The sequence below is a fragment of the Idiotropiscis lumnitzeri genome, chromosome 1 (assembly GCF_059441095.1).
Source record: "Idiotropiscis lumnitzeri isolate Australia: NSW breed Sydney's pygmy pipehorse chromosome 1, RoL_Ilum_1.0, whole genome shotgun sequence".
NCBI classification, from domain to species: Eukaryota; Metazoa; Chordata; class Actinopteri; order Syngnathiformes; family Syngnathidae; genus Idiotropiscis; species Idiotropiscis lumnitzeri.
This window is the reverse complement of record NC_142391.1, coordinates 15,909,701-15,925,729: the sequence shown is the minus strand read 5'-3', so window position 1 is coordinate 15,925,729 and position 16,029 is coordinate 15,909,701. Positions and strand designations below refer to the sequence as shown.

Sequence of the window (16,029 nt, the reverse complement as noted above, 5' to 3'; positions counted from 1 at the left end):
GATCTCATCCCCAAAAGAACACCAACCCCACAGTAAAAGGTGGTGGCCATATCATGCTGTGGGGATGTTTTTCAAGTGCAGTCAATGGAAAACTGGTACGAAATCAGAGAAAGCGGGAGGTGCTAAATCCGTGATGTGAGAAAAAACCTGTACTGGTCTACAAAGTTCTGACTTTAGGGGGGTGATTGGTTAAGCACAGTCCAATTTGTTGAAAGTTTTTTTTTTTTTTTTTAAATCAGGTAAGGAAATCATTTAAATTAGGTTGTAATGTAACAAAAAATACAAGTGTAAATACTTCTGCCTGGCACCGCAAATATCTGCAAAAGAAAAGCAAGAAAAATAAAGGCGGGAAAGGGTAGGTTTAATAATTGCTCTTTAATAATCAAAATTACTGCTCCGGTATTTTATCTTACAATGGAGATGATAAGCAGCACTTAAAGCTACAGTTAAGCCAGCAAAAACATACATGATGAACTAAGAGTACAAAGAAAAAATGGGGAGGAGTTCCTCCATTGTTGCGAGAACACATTTTGATTACAACCTCCGTCTCTTTACTAGTGTCATTTGGTCTGCATTCCTAAGTAACTCCAAGAAATAGCCAGGACCTGTGCTATGTCACATTGCCTGGCTTAGAGACCCACCAAAATCTTGTCTCCCTTTACAACAGGTTTGCCAAACAGGTCCAAACCCTGCTGGAAAATATCCAACTGACAATTATGACAAGGTGACAGTGTGGACAAAGATTTAACGCATGGCTCATCTGCGGAGAACTAGCTTAGATGGCGAGGACATGGCTGGTGCTGCAGGGTCTCTCATTCCCAGTTCTCCCAGTCTTCTTCCAACTTGGTTGAACAAAGGGGAAAAAAAACATTCATAAGTATGCCACTAATTTATAAACTACTGTAAATGAAGGAGACAAACCTCCCCGGAAGCTTCTATTTTAGAGAGCGCCATTTGAACTTCTTCTTCTGTCATATCGAGATCAAAGTCCTTCTCCCAATCCTCGCTCACGTCAGTACTCGAACCTGGTGGAGATGAGAGGAATTACAGCCTTCAGCTTTCTGTCTACTTGGCTGTTCCATCTTTTCAAAATTGAACAGTACATGTTTGATGACTACAATCAACAAAATAAAAAAAAGAACCTCCAGGGAATGTACCTTTTTTGCCGTTGTTAGAAGGCGTAGACTTGCCACTGTCAGAGTTCAACTCAAACACTCTCAGGTCATGGGGTCCTTCCTCCTTTGCAGCCTCTACTTTTGGGGTCCGTGATGTCACTCTATCCACAGCAACCTCCGGCAGGGTTCCAGTTTCCATTGGTGCCTCAGGAGCCGAGTCGCGAGTCTGCTCAGGCTTGCGCGCTTTTTGCATCTTGTCTACAAAATCGTCCACAGTGACCTCAGTCAGCTCCTTTGCCAACTCGGTGACAACGGCCTCAGGCTGCACCTCCAGCTGCGTTGGCAGACTGACGCTGTCGCTGCTAAAAGAGAGGGTGGCATCACGTTCTTCACTGGGAGACAGGGTTGTACTAGTCAGCTGCGTGGTAGCTGCGGGGGCCATCGAAGGTGCCAGCTCCTGCGTTGAGCTTGCGTTCAATGGAGGCGTGAAGTTGAGATGGGATGAGGATTTGGCACCAAGAAAGTCATCTAACAGAAACAGGAAACCCATCAAGGTAGTGTAAGCGAGTCTATAGTTTCAAAATTAAGTCAGTAAGCTTGCTAGCATACCCTCTTCCTCTTCCTCCCAGCCAAGGGTCTCAGTGTGGGAAGTCTGTTCCGCCCTCTGCTTCAGCACAACTCGCCGTGCCTCCTCCTGACGGCAAAGAAAAGAACAGAAACAAAAGATGTTTTTTTTTGTTGTTTTCTTTGCAATAATGTAACCATTTCACCAACATCATCTTCAAATTTCCCCATTGTGGGACTAATAAAGGACATCTTTATCTTTATCTTTCATAATTGAAAAATCACTTTCTTTAAAGCAAAGCACTTAAGAATTTCCAGCAACACTAATTGGTTAAAGCCTTACATGAAAATTGTTAAAGCTTCTCCAACTAACTAGCATAGCTAGCGCTATCAGAACATCACTGAGAAGCAGTGATCAAGGGTGAGTGTAAAATGGGGTCCTTATAACAATTTGGAGTTGGCGAGCCTGATAGTCGTGGCAGGCTCTTGTTCGGAGCATCTTAAACGGCCACAAGAGACAATTGCCTCTGCAAGAGCTCAACACCAATCCCATGAAAACTACCACTTCCGGGAATATAAGCCGCTATGTATTCCCCCCACCCTCCATACTTTGAACCCTGAGGCTTTTACTCTATGTACAAATTAGCTTTTTGGGGGTTAAATTTAGCTGTGGTGGCTTTTCATCTGATGTGTTTTGTAGCCCGGAGATTACGGTAATACAATAATATTGTGGTAATATCCATCAACCATGGCAAACTTAAGTTTTATTTGAAGATATGTGCTTTTCATTTGGGCAATTCTAAGCATCTGAGGGCATCAGCAAGGGAATTACTGAAATGTCTTGTTTAAAGTTGTCATATTCAAATTAGGCAGCAGGGGGGTTCCAAAGACCATGAAACAAGTTTTGTGGCAGGCATTGGGACTGGGAACATGCTGAGGTTACAGACATAAGCATGCGTTTGTTTACCTGGTCAAGCTGGAATACTTTGTAGAAGTATCTCTGCCAAAACTCCGAATGGGCAACCGCTGCCGGAACCTTTAAAAAAATATGAAAATTAAACACATTTCCTGAGTCTATTTATTAAAACAAACTAACAAAAGTAAATCTACCATTTTTGTGTAAAGTGCTCGTATTGAAGGACTGCTAACCAGCAGCTCAGATATCTCGCCTTTCTTATCCTCCATACTGAAGTTCGACAGCCAGTTGTCAAATTGCTCTGGGGGCCCTGGGAAAGAGTTTAAAATATAGAGCAAATAACTCATATGAACAAATGTGAAAACATCCATTACCATAGAATTCTGTCATTTAAACACGTCACTGAGCTATTCTTCTATTGAGCCACAACCAAGTGACGTCATGGAAGACAGACTCCGAAATAATATTGTTGAAAAATATTACAAGTTTTCTATATTCAAATGAAGGCATAGTTCAACAGATGTCGTAGATGGAGTTGGTTTAATTAATTCCAACACCAGTCACCGGAATTGGAAGCACATATCGCTTCATTTCAAATCCATTGTGACGTTGTCCAGAGCTGGGATACTGAAAATTGTGTCCGTGCCCAAAAAATTATGCACCTGACAGGCAGGTACACATCAGGCCTGGTGATTCGTCAATTAGTCATGATGACATTGACGATTTTAATAGTCGAAGAGGCGATTATTTATTTTGCGCTTTGTTTTTCCTGCTAAACAACCTCGTTGCCTGCTTCTCCCGCAGGCTGTATGCCTGTCCGTGAAGCATTGTGGGTAATATATAAATAAAACAGTCTGAAAGTTCAAGCACACTTCACCAAAAATACGGTGCAATCCTCTCTCTTTTGTCATTTAGACTCCCCGCCAAAAAACATGCTCCTCCTAATCTTTAAGTTTTCTTTAAGAATTCCATCTGTAAGCCAATGATGGTCATTATAAGAGCAGCTACTGGGCGATGTAATATGCCGCAATTTACATCTGATTCGATTCGGCGATTAATCGTGACTGAGGTTGGTAATTAGTCGACCAAAGAGCTCTCGTCAGGACTGAGCTTGCTGATCATTTTGTGTTTTTATTGAATTGTTTCTTCTGAACACAGAAGTGGTGCATTAAGAGATAGCCGCAGAACGTCAAAGTGTGCATTTAAAAGGAAACGCCCGCCACAGAAAGATGGCCCCCATCACCAGAGCTGCTCTATGGGCAGATTGTTCAGACGGGGTGCAGCCTCGGCTCAGCTCAGTACTTAACGTTTTGTTTTTTTAGGGGTCGCTGGAAGGAGCATTTTGTGGAGTTTTGATTCTTAATTAAAATGGTAATTCAAGATAGGACTTTATTTGATTTCACATCTTTACTAGGTGCATGGCTTACCATCAGGCTCATTGCAATATGTGGCGGGATCAGCCTGCAGACTGTAGAGTCGTGCCTGTACGGACAAAAAAATGCTCAACTTTGGTTGTTTGTCCAATTAGTGGAAGCCGGAAGTTTACATACGCAATAAAAATACACCATCGGATATTAAATCAGAATAACTGACTGTTTTAGGTCAATTATTAAAACCCAAAGTATTTCTATTTGCTAAATGCCAAAAAAAGGAGAAAGTTGTTTGTTTCAGACCAGTTACAGGTGTGCATAAAATAAGGCCCAATCTTAATACAAAAAAAGGTCCTCAATGAAGCGAAACGCATAGTTGAAGTGCACGTAGTGTTGGGGACTGTAGGTTAACTTCATTTTTGAACATGTCCTGATTTGGCGCAACTAAAATTGAAATGTTTAGTTATCAGTGTCATGTTTGAAGGGTAAGAGGGGCAAACCTGCGAGCTTGAGAACAACATCACAACAATAAAGTAGGTGGGTGGGTGGACGCATCATGTTTTGAGGTTGTTTCGCTGCACTTCACAAAACAGATTGAATCATAAAAAAGAACATGTTAAAATACTGAAGCAGATTCTCAAGACAGCAGCCAGGAAGTTAAAGCTTGGGCACAAACGGGTCTTCCAAGTGGACAATGACACAAAGCACATCCAACACAAAGCCTTGATCGCAATCTTGTAAAAAAAAAAAATAAAAATAAAATAAAAATGTAAACATGTATAGGCAGGCCTCAAAAGGCATGTGCGAGCAAGGTGGCCGACATCGGGTCTCTCAAGGGAATGGGCCAAAATTCCGGCGGCAAAATGTGACAAATTGATGGAAGGCATTGGTACCAAATAATAATGAAATGTATCGAAACTTCTCGCTTTGAATTCATGAATACATATCGGAAACACTTTCATTATTCTGGCATTTAGCAAATATGGTTATTGGTAACCCTAAAAGGACCGAAAACCAAAAACGTTGAGTATGATCAAAAACATATGTATATACATATAGGTCTTCTTATATAATGGGTATATATATATTTCTGGTTTCAACAGTCCTTCAACAAATGTTAGTTTTGCATTAAACACAGTTTGAGAGCGCAATCTTTCAAATGGTGTTAAATTGTAAACACAGTAACATTTCTGTTCACTGTTACAAAAAACAAGATCCATACGCACCTTTGAGCTGTCATACACTTCTGTAGTTCCAGCTGGTGTTGCAACCAATGTGATAACATCGCAGTCAATGGTTTTATCAGGGGGTGGAGCGAGCGTGTCTGTTATGACTCCTAAAAAACTAGAGAGGCTCTTCTTCACCTTCTCTGTGGTATCTGATGAGCCTTCAACCTATAAAGAATCAGCCATTGTGTTGAGAGTTAAGCATTTTAGTCAGCTCGCCATAACACTGCTTTTTTTTTCAGAAAATGCCAAAAATGAGGCAGGGCAAAATGGGCAGGCTCAATTTATTAATATGTAACTAATTACAATATATTTTCAAGTTATTCAGTATTGGTAATGCCCAACAATATGCATTTAGGCTTGCATCTGATTGGTCAAAGTCAGATAAAGCCAAGCGATTCCATATGAATGTATGGATTTATTGCGCAGCCCTAACAGATGGAATGACAAAAACGAAAGCAACAACTTACCGCCAGCTTGTTTTTGACAGCAGTGGCCGTGGCCACAATTGAACAGGCTGTGTCATGCTGCACTACAGTGGAGAACTCCGTCAAGTCTCGCTTAATAAACTCTAAGGCCTCAGATGACTGTAATGAAAATAAAGAAATTAGAATTGGAACAAAGATTCTGCCAGCCACAGTGAGCTATCATGGACCTAATGAAAGTCGGCTGTTCATCCATTAAATCAAACAGCTTATTGTGTTCAAGGTGACAGGTGAACTGGAGTTGCCCAAGCCAACTTTAGATGAGAGGCCCTCTGGACCACTCTTCAGTTGAACACAGAATAAACCGTCCAAACTCAGAGAATAGTCTCCTTTAACCAGTGGATCACGGTGTGCATGACATCAGCCGTACCATAAATGGTCAACGATGTCAAACAAAGAACACAAGACATGCTTGCCAAAAGCACTAAAAGTGCTGTCTTGTCTTAGTTGTTCATAGTCTAGTGCAGAAAATATCTATATTGCATCAGTATTGGAATAAACCAGCAAATTTGCTGATGCACACCCTCTGAATAACCACACGTGTACTCACAATCTAAACACTCAAGTAACATTACCGATAAAATGACATTTTAGAAAACACATTTCGACCAGAATATGATTACCTTGTCTTTGACAACCTGGAAGCTTTGATGAAGCCAGCCTCCCCACCAGCTTTCGCTGTCATCGTATGCACATTAGAATCCCGTTAACGAGATACACAACAGGAGCAAAATCTGCATTTCCCTAGAATCACTATCATGTTGCAAAGTCATTGGTGATCACGCATAACATCACTCGATCTGCTTCATCTTTCAACGAATTGGCTAACGGTTAGTGGCAGTTTCAGCCTGGCAAAATAAACGCTTCGCTGTGCTCTATTATTTATGTTTTGCGAAACAATTTCACTAGTAAAATAAGCACATCAGACGTTGACATTAAGCACAATTCAATTTCGTCGTTCGATAAGTGGTGATTAATGACGGGAGAGAGCAACTACATTCAAGCTAAGCTAACGTTCGCTAGGCTATATTTTTGTAAACAAACGCACTTCCTGTAATGATTTCAAACATTATACAGAACAGCACATATGGATAGCGTTTTCACGAAATAGTAATAGCGACGATACAAGTTACACATATTTTTACATCTAATGTTCCCGAAAACACGTTCACAGCTAAAAAATAACTTTAAAAAGTACACCCAATACGTGAGTTCACACTCACCCTTCAGCCATCTTTAGACGATGACATCATCATCAGTATTCTGAACTCTAACCTCGGTTACGTCAACGAAATTCACACGCGGCGAAAACTGTTTATACCTGCCCTGACATCATCATATATTGATACACGTGAAAACATAACACTTTAATAATATATTTGCTCGTCTTTATTTTTTAGTTAATATGTACTGTGTATTTTGTTGTCGTCACCTGATACTTTTGACGGTGGCCCACGAAGACCAAATTTAAGCGCAACTGCGAAAAGTCTGCTTCTGGGAAATGAGTTTGTTTAAAGGGTTTAGACACAGATTTAGCTGATAACAATGACATAGTAAATGTTTTTTTGGCGATTACCACATAATCATGGTGTAAAAAACGCAGCAAGGTGGAACAATTAATAAACATTTCATTTCATTTCATTAATTGACCCAGAATGCCCCAGTGTCATTGGTTAGACTAACCTTAGTATTGTCAGTGCAATTACCTCTATGGTAGTGTGTTTTAGTAGCAGGGTTGGGTGTATAATTTAGAGACAGTGTTTCCGAGCATAATTAATAGTTAACGGCACAAAAAAATAAATTAATCTGTCTTTGGTGCTGCGACAAAGTTTCTTTCTGTTTTAAATGGTGTCTTATTTGTAGGAGCAGAGCTAAAAGTCTGTTGTCAATGACTCTTGTTTTGAGCTTCTGGCAAGCCAAACTGTGAGCATGTGGTCTACTGCAGTGGTCTGTACCATCACAAATTCGCCAATGGCAATTAGAAACAGTATGGTTTCCATACTCACCATATTGGCGAAGGGCAAATTTGGATGATCAAAATCGCCAAGTGGGAGTCGTCGTCAAAGTCTATGGTTTCGAAAAAGAAATGTCTGGATGTAAATGGAATAATTGCACAATGCTCCATCTGGTCCAGTGACTCATATGATTGCTTATAGTACTGTAGGGCTTGGGGTGGGGGGTGGATTACTTCGGTTTGCGGAATACAGAAAATTGTATACCTCAAAACCTCAGCCTATAGCCTCAAAATTATAATTAATATTTTCAATACCATATTTGTCAGGCCAACTGTCCATATCCATTTTTTCCGGATGCAAATTGCACAGAGTCAATTTGATACGGTTGCCATGCAGGTATTTATAAAAAACGAAAAAAACAAAACAAGATTGCCAAGGTTTGAAATCTCTGTAAACTAAAAGAATACATAAAATACTGTCTAAGGAATTGCATTGTATTGCAAAATCACAGGTCAGCATTTACGCCATCTAGTAAACTAAGACTCTAAATCCTATGCCGTGTTACGTCAAACGAATGCCGTCTCAATAGATATGATATGAAAAAGAATCGTGATTTCAATTATTACTAAAATAATCGTGATTATTTATTTATTTTTTTCAAAATCGTCCAGGCCTAAGTTGTTCCACCCCTACAAGGACTTCTGGACAGGCGGTGTGCGTGTGCGTGCGCGTGTTGCATATGTGTCCTGACTCCCTCGGCAGCTGTGCTTTTACTCATTAGTATGTATTAATCTTTTTTTTTTTTGAAAGGTGGGGGGGGTGATGGGGCGTTTGTCTGTTGGCTTTACTGAAATAAAAAAAAAAACAGCCAACAAAGCTCTGGAAGTCTGTTGTCACTTAATTGAAGATTGCCTTCATCCAGACGCTCCACCATGTGTGCATATGTCCTGCAATATGTATCCTCTCTCTTTCGCCTTAATTGGGGTTTTCAGCCCCCCAATTAACTCTGTCAATGCAGATTGAATGAGCCAAGTTAGACAAGTGCTTCTCTATTGATCAGAATGTGAATCAGTTCACGTATCCATCTGTCAACAAGATCATGGAATTAATGAGTTTGACTGGCAAGGGTTTAATGCGTCACATCTTCACCCCATCATTTCATTTTGAGAGAGCGTGACAGTTGAACAATCATTATTAACAGTACACAGTTGTACAATGCTCTGGAAAGGTCAGGGGTCAGCATTGCATTGTGTTTGTTTTAGACACGCAATAGCCACAGTAAATTTCGGAGAGTACATTCTACTCTAAAAAGACGGTATTTGGTAATCAGAGTAAAATATGTGAATAAAATATTCACAATAATAATAATAATAATAATATAATTATTATTATTATTATTATTATTATTATTATTTAATAATAATAATAATAATAATAATTATTATTATTATTATTTAATAATAATAATAATTATTATTATTATTATTATTATTATATACCAATAACTTCTAATGTACATTATATTGATAGACTGCAGTTAAATTCACATATAATGCTCCAGGAATGGTGCATAAACTAAGAAGGCAGACATTGGTACTGCGCAGATAACTATTTGAGATTTATTTAAATGTTACAAATGACTTTTTTTTTCGGAGACATTGTTTGCCATACATCATTGTGACCAAAATTTGCTGAGGCTGCGTAACATTGCCTTGATGGCAGCAGTGGCTGACCATAATGGTCCGCAGAGGACCTGCCCATATTGTATGATTTAAGAAGGATATCCATTACGCTGCACACTCACACCCACAGACACGTTGACTCCAGACTGCTGATGCCACACCGTGGGTTAACACCATCTGGTGCCAATCAGGAAACACCAGCTTTGCACAAGTCAATGTCTCTAATTATCTACCTTGACCAAAGGGAGGCCGGTCTCCACTAATCTCCGCAATGTGTTCTGCTTCCCATTCCCACCTGTGCCCTGATAAAAGGGGGGCCTTGTGGGAGGACCTCGGGTCTCTGTGTCAGGGGACCGGGCACCAGGTGACGCAGCAATGGCGGTCCCCACGCCAGAAGCTTCACTGCTTGGTTTGGCTGGCAGCTGCCTCCCCCCACTGAGACATCCCACAGCTGACAATTCCCCAGCACTGACAGGGGCTCCTTACAGTGTCAATAGCCTCATATATTAGAGCTAACCGCCTTTGTGCTGAGTGAGGGTGTCAGGCTTTTTGGCCTGACAGCGCTTGTTACCATGATGAAATGTAGATTGAATGGAGGGGGCCTGTGTCTCAGGCACGAGAGCTTGGACACCCCCGGCCTTTGTGTCCCACGCATGGCTATTGTTCAACCCCATTCAGGGCTCTCAGGAGAGGGAGGAGGCCCAAGAGGAAGGTGGGTGAGAATGAGTTACATCTCTTCATTTCTCCCCTGATCTGCAGCCTCATCTGTCAGCCGTGGGAGGATAAGCATGTATTTTACACGCTTGATTTGTTGCTAAGTGAAGGCAAGTCATTGTTGTGTTGTTTGCCTAAATCATGTTCATGGTAATCAGTGTGTTTGCACTTTAGCTGATGAATCATTTGATCAAGCCTACACTTCATTAACCACATCTATTTGCGAATATCTTTGATGCTTATGAAATATTTTAATTTCATAAGAAAAATAAATAAATACATTGAAAACTTTTGACAGGCTGGCCACATTGTGCCCTCTGGTGCAAGTTGCCCTTTGTGTGCCGATAACCAAGTCATTATGAGACAGTGACAAATAGTTGTCCTCGAGCTTAAGGACACAGCTACGTCCCTCGCCTGTGTCGGACAAAAGTGACGCGGCTTCCTGGCGCCTGTGTTGTCCTTTCATCTCTTACGCCCTGTTGAGGTAAAGATGGATGGTCCCCCAGCTCAGGCACAACACATTCAGCTTCTGTGTTGTCGCATTGTGTCGCCCTTCGCTCCCTCTTTTGCTCTTTAAGAGGTCAGTGCCTCTCAAGCTGGTTAGCAACCAATGATAACCTGAATCTACATTTTTTTTTTTTTTTGCACGGCTCCCTTGTATTAGTAGTGTCCAAGCTTTTGTGCTTTTTGTTCCTGTTATTCTGTGCTTTATAAGTATGCCTCAACTCTTTCAAGAACTTGTGTCTCTTGCGAAAAGCTCAACAGGCCTGGTGTATTAATGTAAAAATGAAAAATATAGTCACACGGGTTTTATGATCGTAACAAATTTAATTTATGAAAATAAAAATCCTGTACAAAAAGACACAAAATCCATTTTTTGACAGTCTTTCTTCATTGTTCTTCATCAGATAAATTACAATATTTGCTACTCTTGATAAAATCCCTTGTGCATTTCAAATATTTCTCTTAAAGCAATACAGAAGAGACCAGTCACAAAAATAGCAGCAGTTTGCGTGGCAGAAAATGCAATGAATATACATTATGTACAAAATGTGGCACCAGTCAGCAGATCCGTAGTTAGTTCAGCTTCTTTAAGTTGTTTGGTCCCTCGTGCTGATACTAACAACGGTCACTTTTGCAGTTACTTGTTCATTGCCAAGCTGTGCAACGAAGAGGTCGGCGTGGGTAAAGTTTGGCAGAGTGAGCATGGGCAGGGCATGCCAGGGAAATGCCTGTAGGAGGTGGTCAAGTGGAGTGGGTCCTTCAGAAGGCTCTGGACTGGAGCGTGAAACCCAAGAAAGCGGGTTGACGGTGGCGAGTGCGGTGCCGCAACTGCAGTTGTAGCTGGACTGGACGAATGATGCTGGGTGCTGCCGACCAGAGAGTGAAGGGACTGCGCCAGAGGATGCAGGGGTAGGTGGGCAGGTGTTGCAGCAGGGGTGATCGATGGGTGGGCAGCGCGGCTCTGGACGGCAGCATTGGCTCCATACACGTCCCCCACCAGCTTCTTCATCTCCTCCAATGAGCTGGACAGCATGAGAATGTAGTTTCGGGCAAGTAGCAAAGTGGAGATTTTTGACAACTTGCGCACCGATGGGCCATGAGCGTAGGGCATGACCTCTCTCAAGCCATCCATGGCCTGATTCAAATCGTGCATTCGCTTCCTCTCCCGACTGTTTACTTTCAGTCTCAGGTCTTGCACCTCCTCCTTGCTGAGCTGAGATCTAGTTTTGGCCTTACCGCCCCCACTCTGGTCGGCCTCTCTGTCTGACCGGTTTTCGTGGCAGTATGTCTGAAACATCTTGTTTGAAAAGAAGCTCCCTGCTGAGTCGTCCACAACCAGGTCTGGGGATGAGGAGCGGCTGCAGGTGGAACCAGCATCAGAATCCATCTTGGTTAAAGCACAAAAAGAAAAGAAATCAGGGACGTTTTCAGATGGTTCCCTGTTTGTCTTGATCTGTGCAGCCACAGTCTCACTTCCCTTTTATTCAGTCTGATGACCAGTCTGTCTAAACTGTCATCCTCTGGGCCCACGGGTCTATTTATACAGCCACCACAACAAAGGAACAATAAGTCGCATAATGAGACACTTAGAGCTCCAGCCAATTGCAGAAGGGACACATGTTCACCCTCAACACACACACACGCACACACGCCGTCCTATGGTCCCCATTGCACCTTCCCACACACACATTTTGCCCCTCTTCACCCACTTAGCAACCCCCCCCCCACCATCCCCGATGAACCACAACACATTAACCAAGAACAAGTGTTAAACTGCATAAAGTGTGTGTTAACTAAGAGAGACGGTACTTGTTGAGTGTTGTGATCATGAAAGTAGGTTTAAAAATTGAAATCAATTCATCGCACAGTACCTTTCATCAAAGGCACACTCACAAATAACAGGAAATTCAAAACTAAATCCATAAAGGAAATACTGTCGAAAATTCAAATTCTTTTGTCATCTTTTGAAATGTTTCTATAATTATAAATTTTTTTGGAAGACTGATACAGCTCAGATAAAAAACTTTCCTTGTCTTTCATTATATTTCACTGGAAACTTGACCCTAACCCTTAACTTCGAAAGTAATGGTTTTGATCCCATATAAGTATTACATGACACTGCAATTTTTGCTTTAATTGATAATTCGTTTTAAAATAATCATATTTATGTTAATGATACAACATGATACCTCAATATAGTTTTTGTTCCCAATTTGTAACCTTTTCATTCTCTCTTAGCTTTCTTTGTAAAAAGGCCGGGTGAAAGTTTCATTTTATTTCGTGTAGTAATGTCTATAAATAGAATAATTCATAATAATGAGTTGGCAGTATGACTGGGTTAAATTGTATTGTTCAACCACTTTAGAAGTGAAGATTGAGATGTCGGTTTTGATTCAAGTCTAAGTTCCTAAATAGTTTCTAATACTTTATAGAGATTCTTTATGACAAACATTATTATTTTTTTTTTTACTCAGTACACATTTGTACCATTAAGTGAAAGTGACGTAAAAGAGAGAGAGTATAGACATACAATGAAGCAGACAACCTTCCGAAAGCCCCGCACCACAGCACCAGATATATGATGCCTCCAAGGCCTTATTTACATACGGTATCCATGCGACACGAGGAGAGGCATGAAGCACCATATGAGGTGCTTGAACATGTAAAGAGCGGTGTTAATGGCAGACTAGATACAATTCAACCAGAAGTCAAGACAAAAAGGGTCAGATAAATTTGACTTGGCTCTCCAAACAGTCTGCGAAATCGCATCACCATCACTGGAAGGGGGCCCTGCAAGCGGGGAGGAGGTAGTTAAAAAGATACTAAAGAGGGGGCACTGCATTGTCTTCCCCTAATTCGACCATAAAACCACTTGCACTCTCACAGGCACACTATGTTGCTTTTTGCTTCTCTTAAATATTAAACGGAATTCTTTGTCTTATGACGCCAAACATTGCATTTCAGATGCAATATCTTGATTTCTGAAATGCTGTATATATCAAACTTGAAATCCACTATTTCGAGACTGGATCAAACGTTTTTTTTCTTTAGCAGTTGTGTGTGGATTTCAATCAGCTTTTCTGCTTCATTTGCCTGAAACAAAATAGTTTATAAATTTGATTGAATTTTCCATTAATCATACTCTTCTAGATGTGTTATTACATAACTCAAGGCAAAAAGAATATGCAAAACATACAAGCTATTGTGCCCAAGATTATTAGGTTCTGTTAAAAATTCAGGAAACATTTGGAATTATTAGTTCTCCGCTGCACCAAGGCAATTAATAGATTTTTTTTTTGGGTCGCTCAACAGTGGAAAACTTGTTTTTTATTTACCCGGCACATTAACATTCCACTCCAGCCGTGGTCGTCAAATTGCCGGATCATGGTTGTTCCAAAAACAACTGACGACAAACTTTCAAAGTCTATAATCGTGTTTGTAAGGGGGCGCCTTCATTCACTTGCACAGCGCATGGCCTTGACTGATGCAGTGTAAGATATACTATACTGTGTGTGCTTCTCAAACACAGAATATGAATCAAGGGGGCCCTGAGGACCCCCCACTGGAGGTCCATCAGGGGGCCCCACAGGCTGCTTTGCCCACGCCGACATGTAGTGATATTATAATTGGAGAACCTTGAGCGACAACATGGGCCGTTTATTTGGAGCATATGGATTTTCCCATCGTTAGGCTCCGCGCCAACATGGCTGCTGGATTTCCCCTCTCTAATTGGGTCAGATCCTAATTAACTACGTTGGACACAATGGCCCCGATTTCATTCTTCTATGGCTTCCTTTTCAGACTTTTTAATGGCCGGTTCTGAGGCACAGTCTTGTACTCACTGCAAAGTCAATGTGTATTTAAAGTGCCGATTAATTCAATTTTAGTCTAACTGTGCATGAGATTATATTTCTCAGAATACCACTTAATTACACTGAGATGCAACAAAGCAGTAAACCGGAGCAACTGTGTGTTAGTCAATGAACCGTTGCTATCCACGTATACATAGATCATTGTTCGGGGCTCAAGCGGAATAAAGGAAACATAATCGATCTCTCTCTTAGACGCCAGATATATGCATGAGCCAAATAAATCTCTTTCTCCGACGCTTTCTTATTCTTATTCATGTGTTTGCAGAGGCAACGGGCCACACAGAGAGACACAAGGGTCTCTGAGCTTTGCGTTTTACAAATGAATGCATAGCCACCCTCCATGTTTCCACATAATCCTTCAATTTTTAACCCTGCATTTGGCTGTTTGACTTTCCTCAGTGCTCGACACCTTTCGGGACATCCAATTCGAGGGCTCCGTGACGGACGTTCTTAAGACTTAGAGACCCCCTTTCTTTTACCTCATGGGGTGCACGCCAATGAAAGTGCTCAGGTGACCAGAAAATGAGGGCATTATCACAGGCATATGCTTGTAGCAACAGAGGATCAGGCTAGATTAAGGCCTATCATGGCTCAATAAAGTGCTAAGCTGAAAGACAAACCTTTGATGTGGACCAAACGGCTTCCTTCACTCTCTGATGGCTATTGTTCAACTAGATCACTGGCTACATCCTTACACGCACACATGGCCGAGTGGTCTAAGGCGCCGCGTTCAGGACCCAGTCTCCCCAGGAGGCCTGGGTTTGAATCTCGAATTTCCCCATTGTGGGACTAATAAAGGCATTATTATTATTATTATTATTATTAATCTGGGCATGTGTTGGAGAGCATTCCCCTTGGAGCCTCCAGATGCTTTTGTTTCACACATTTTTTTTTTTGAATATCAAGGCTATGAGATAAATATATTAAAGCCAAAAAGGCACCTTGGGAAGGATTTGATTTCATCTATTAACTTAACATCTTCCACACTGTCTGGAAAAAAAAGCGACATAAAATTGTGTCACAACGTGTCCCAACGGGATGACAAGTGTTTCAGCGAATAGGAAGTTCTTCCTTTTGTTATCTCTCTCTGCTGGAGCAAACTGTCCAGTGATTTATTCATTTACACTGCCGGCAACAATTGCATTATTTCAGTAATGGCAAAAAGGCACAAAGGTGCTATGAAAATCCTCTAGGATGTTTATGAGTCACTTAAGAGACCAATAACTTTCCCCTTCATCTTTAAGCAGCCACGGAGGATCACCTGCTGAGGAGGGCTGCAGGGCGAGGGGGACCAGAAGAAGGACACAGGTCCGTGGAGAAGTGCCGATTATGAGTGGGATAAAAGGAGTCCGTGCCTTCTCTTCTTGGCTTGAATGGGCTCAGTCAGCAGGCTGCCCCATACATTGGCCAGGCCATGCTGATAGAACTTCATAAATTACCCCACAATTACCCCGGGGGGAAGACAGAGGGTGCAAAAAGCGGCCCGAGGGCGAGATTGTGAAAGGAGCAAAAAGTGCAGAGCCGGTTGCTGTGCAGACCCTCTTCGGGAGGTGTCGGGCCCAGATCCAGATGTTGGCCTTCAGTTTGTGGTGATGCTAATGACGGTTTCTTCCTGGGACTGTCGAC

The 16,029-nt window shown here is 41.5% G+C and overlaps 2 protein-coding genes across 2 annotated transcripts; both read right to left on the bottom strand.

Moving 5' to 3' along the window:
• Nucleotides 1-356: 356 nt before the first annotated feature.
• bsdc1 (BSD domain containing 1) lies at nt 357-6,978 on the bottom strand. The gene is made up of 11 exons (XM_088287954.1): nt 6,900-6,978; nt 6,300-6,354; nt 5,662-5,778; nt 5,192-5,359; nt 4,023-4,077; nt 2,790-2,905; nt 2,647-2,715; nt 1,725-1,809; nt 1,158-1,643; nt 922-1,025; nt 357-842 (listed from the first exon to the last, which is right to left on the bottom strand). The coding sequence occupies exons 1-11, from the start codon at nt 6,908-6,910 to the stop codon at nt 813-815; spliced, it is 1,296 nt and encodes a 431-aa protein (XP_088144080.1). The 5' UTR covers nt 6,911-6,978; the 3' UTR covers nt 357-812.
• Nucleotides 6,979-11,168: 4,190 nt separating this feature from the next.
• On the bottom strand, nt 11,169-11,964 carry olig4 (oligodendrocyte transcription factor 4). The gene has a single exon (XM_088307336.1). The coding sequence runs from the start codon at nt 11,916-11,918 to the stop codon at nt 11,169-11,171; it is 750 nt and encodes a 249-aa protein (XP_088163462.1). The 5' UTR covers nt 11,919-11,964.
• Nucleotides 11,965-16,029: the final 4,065 nt, after the last annotated feature.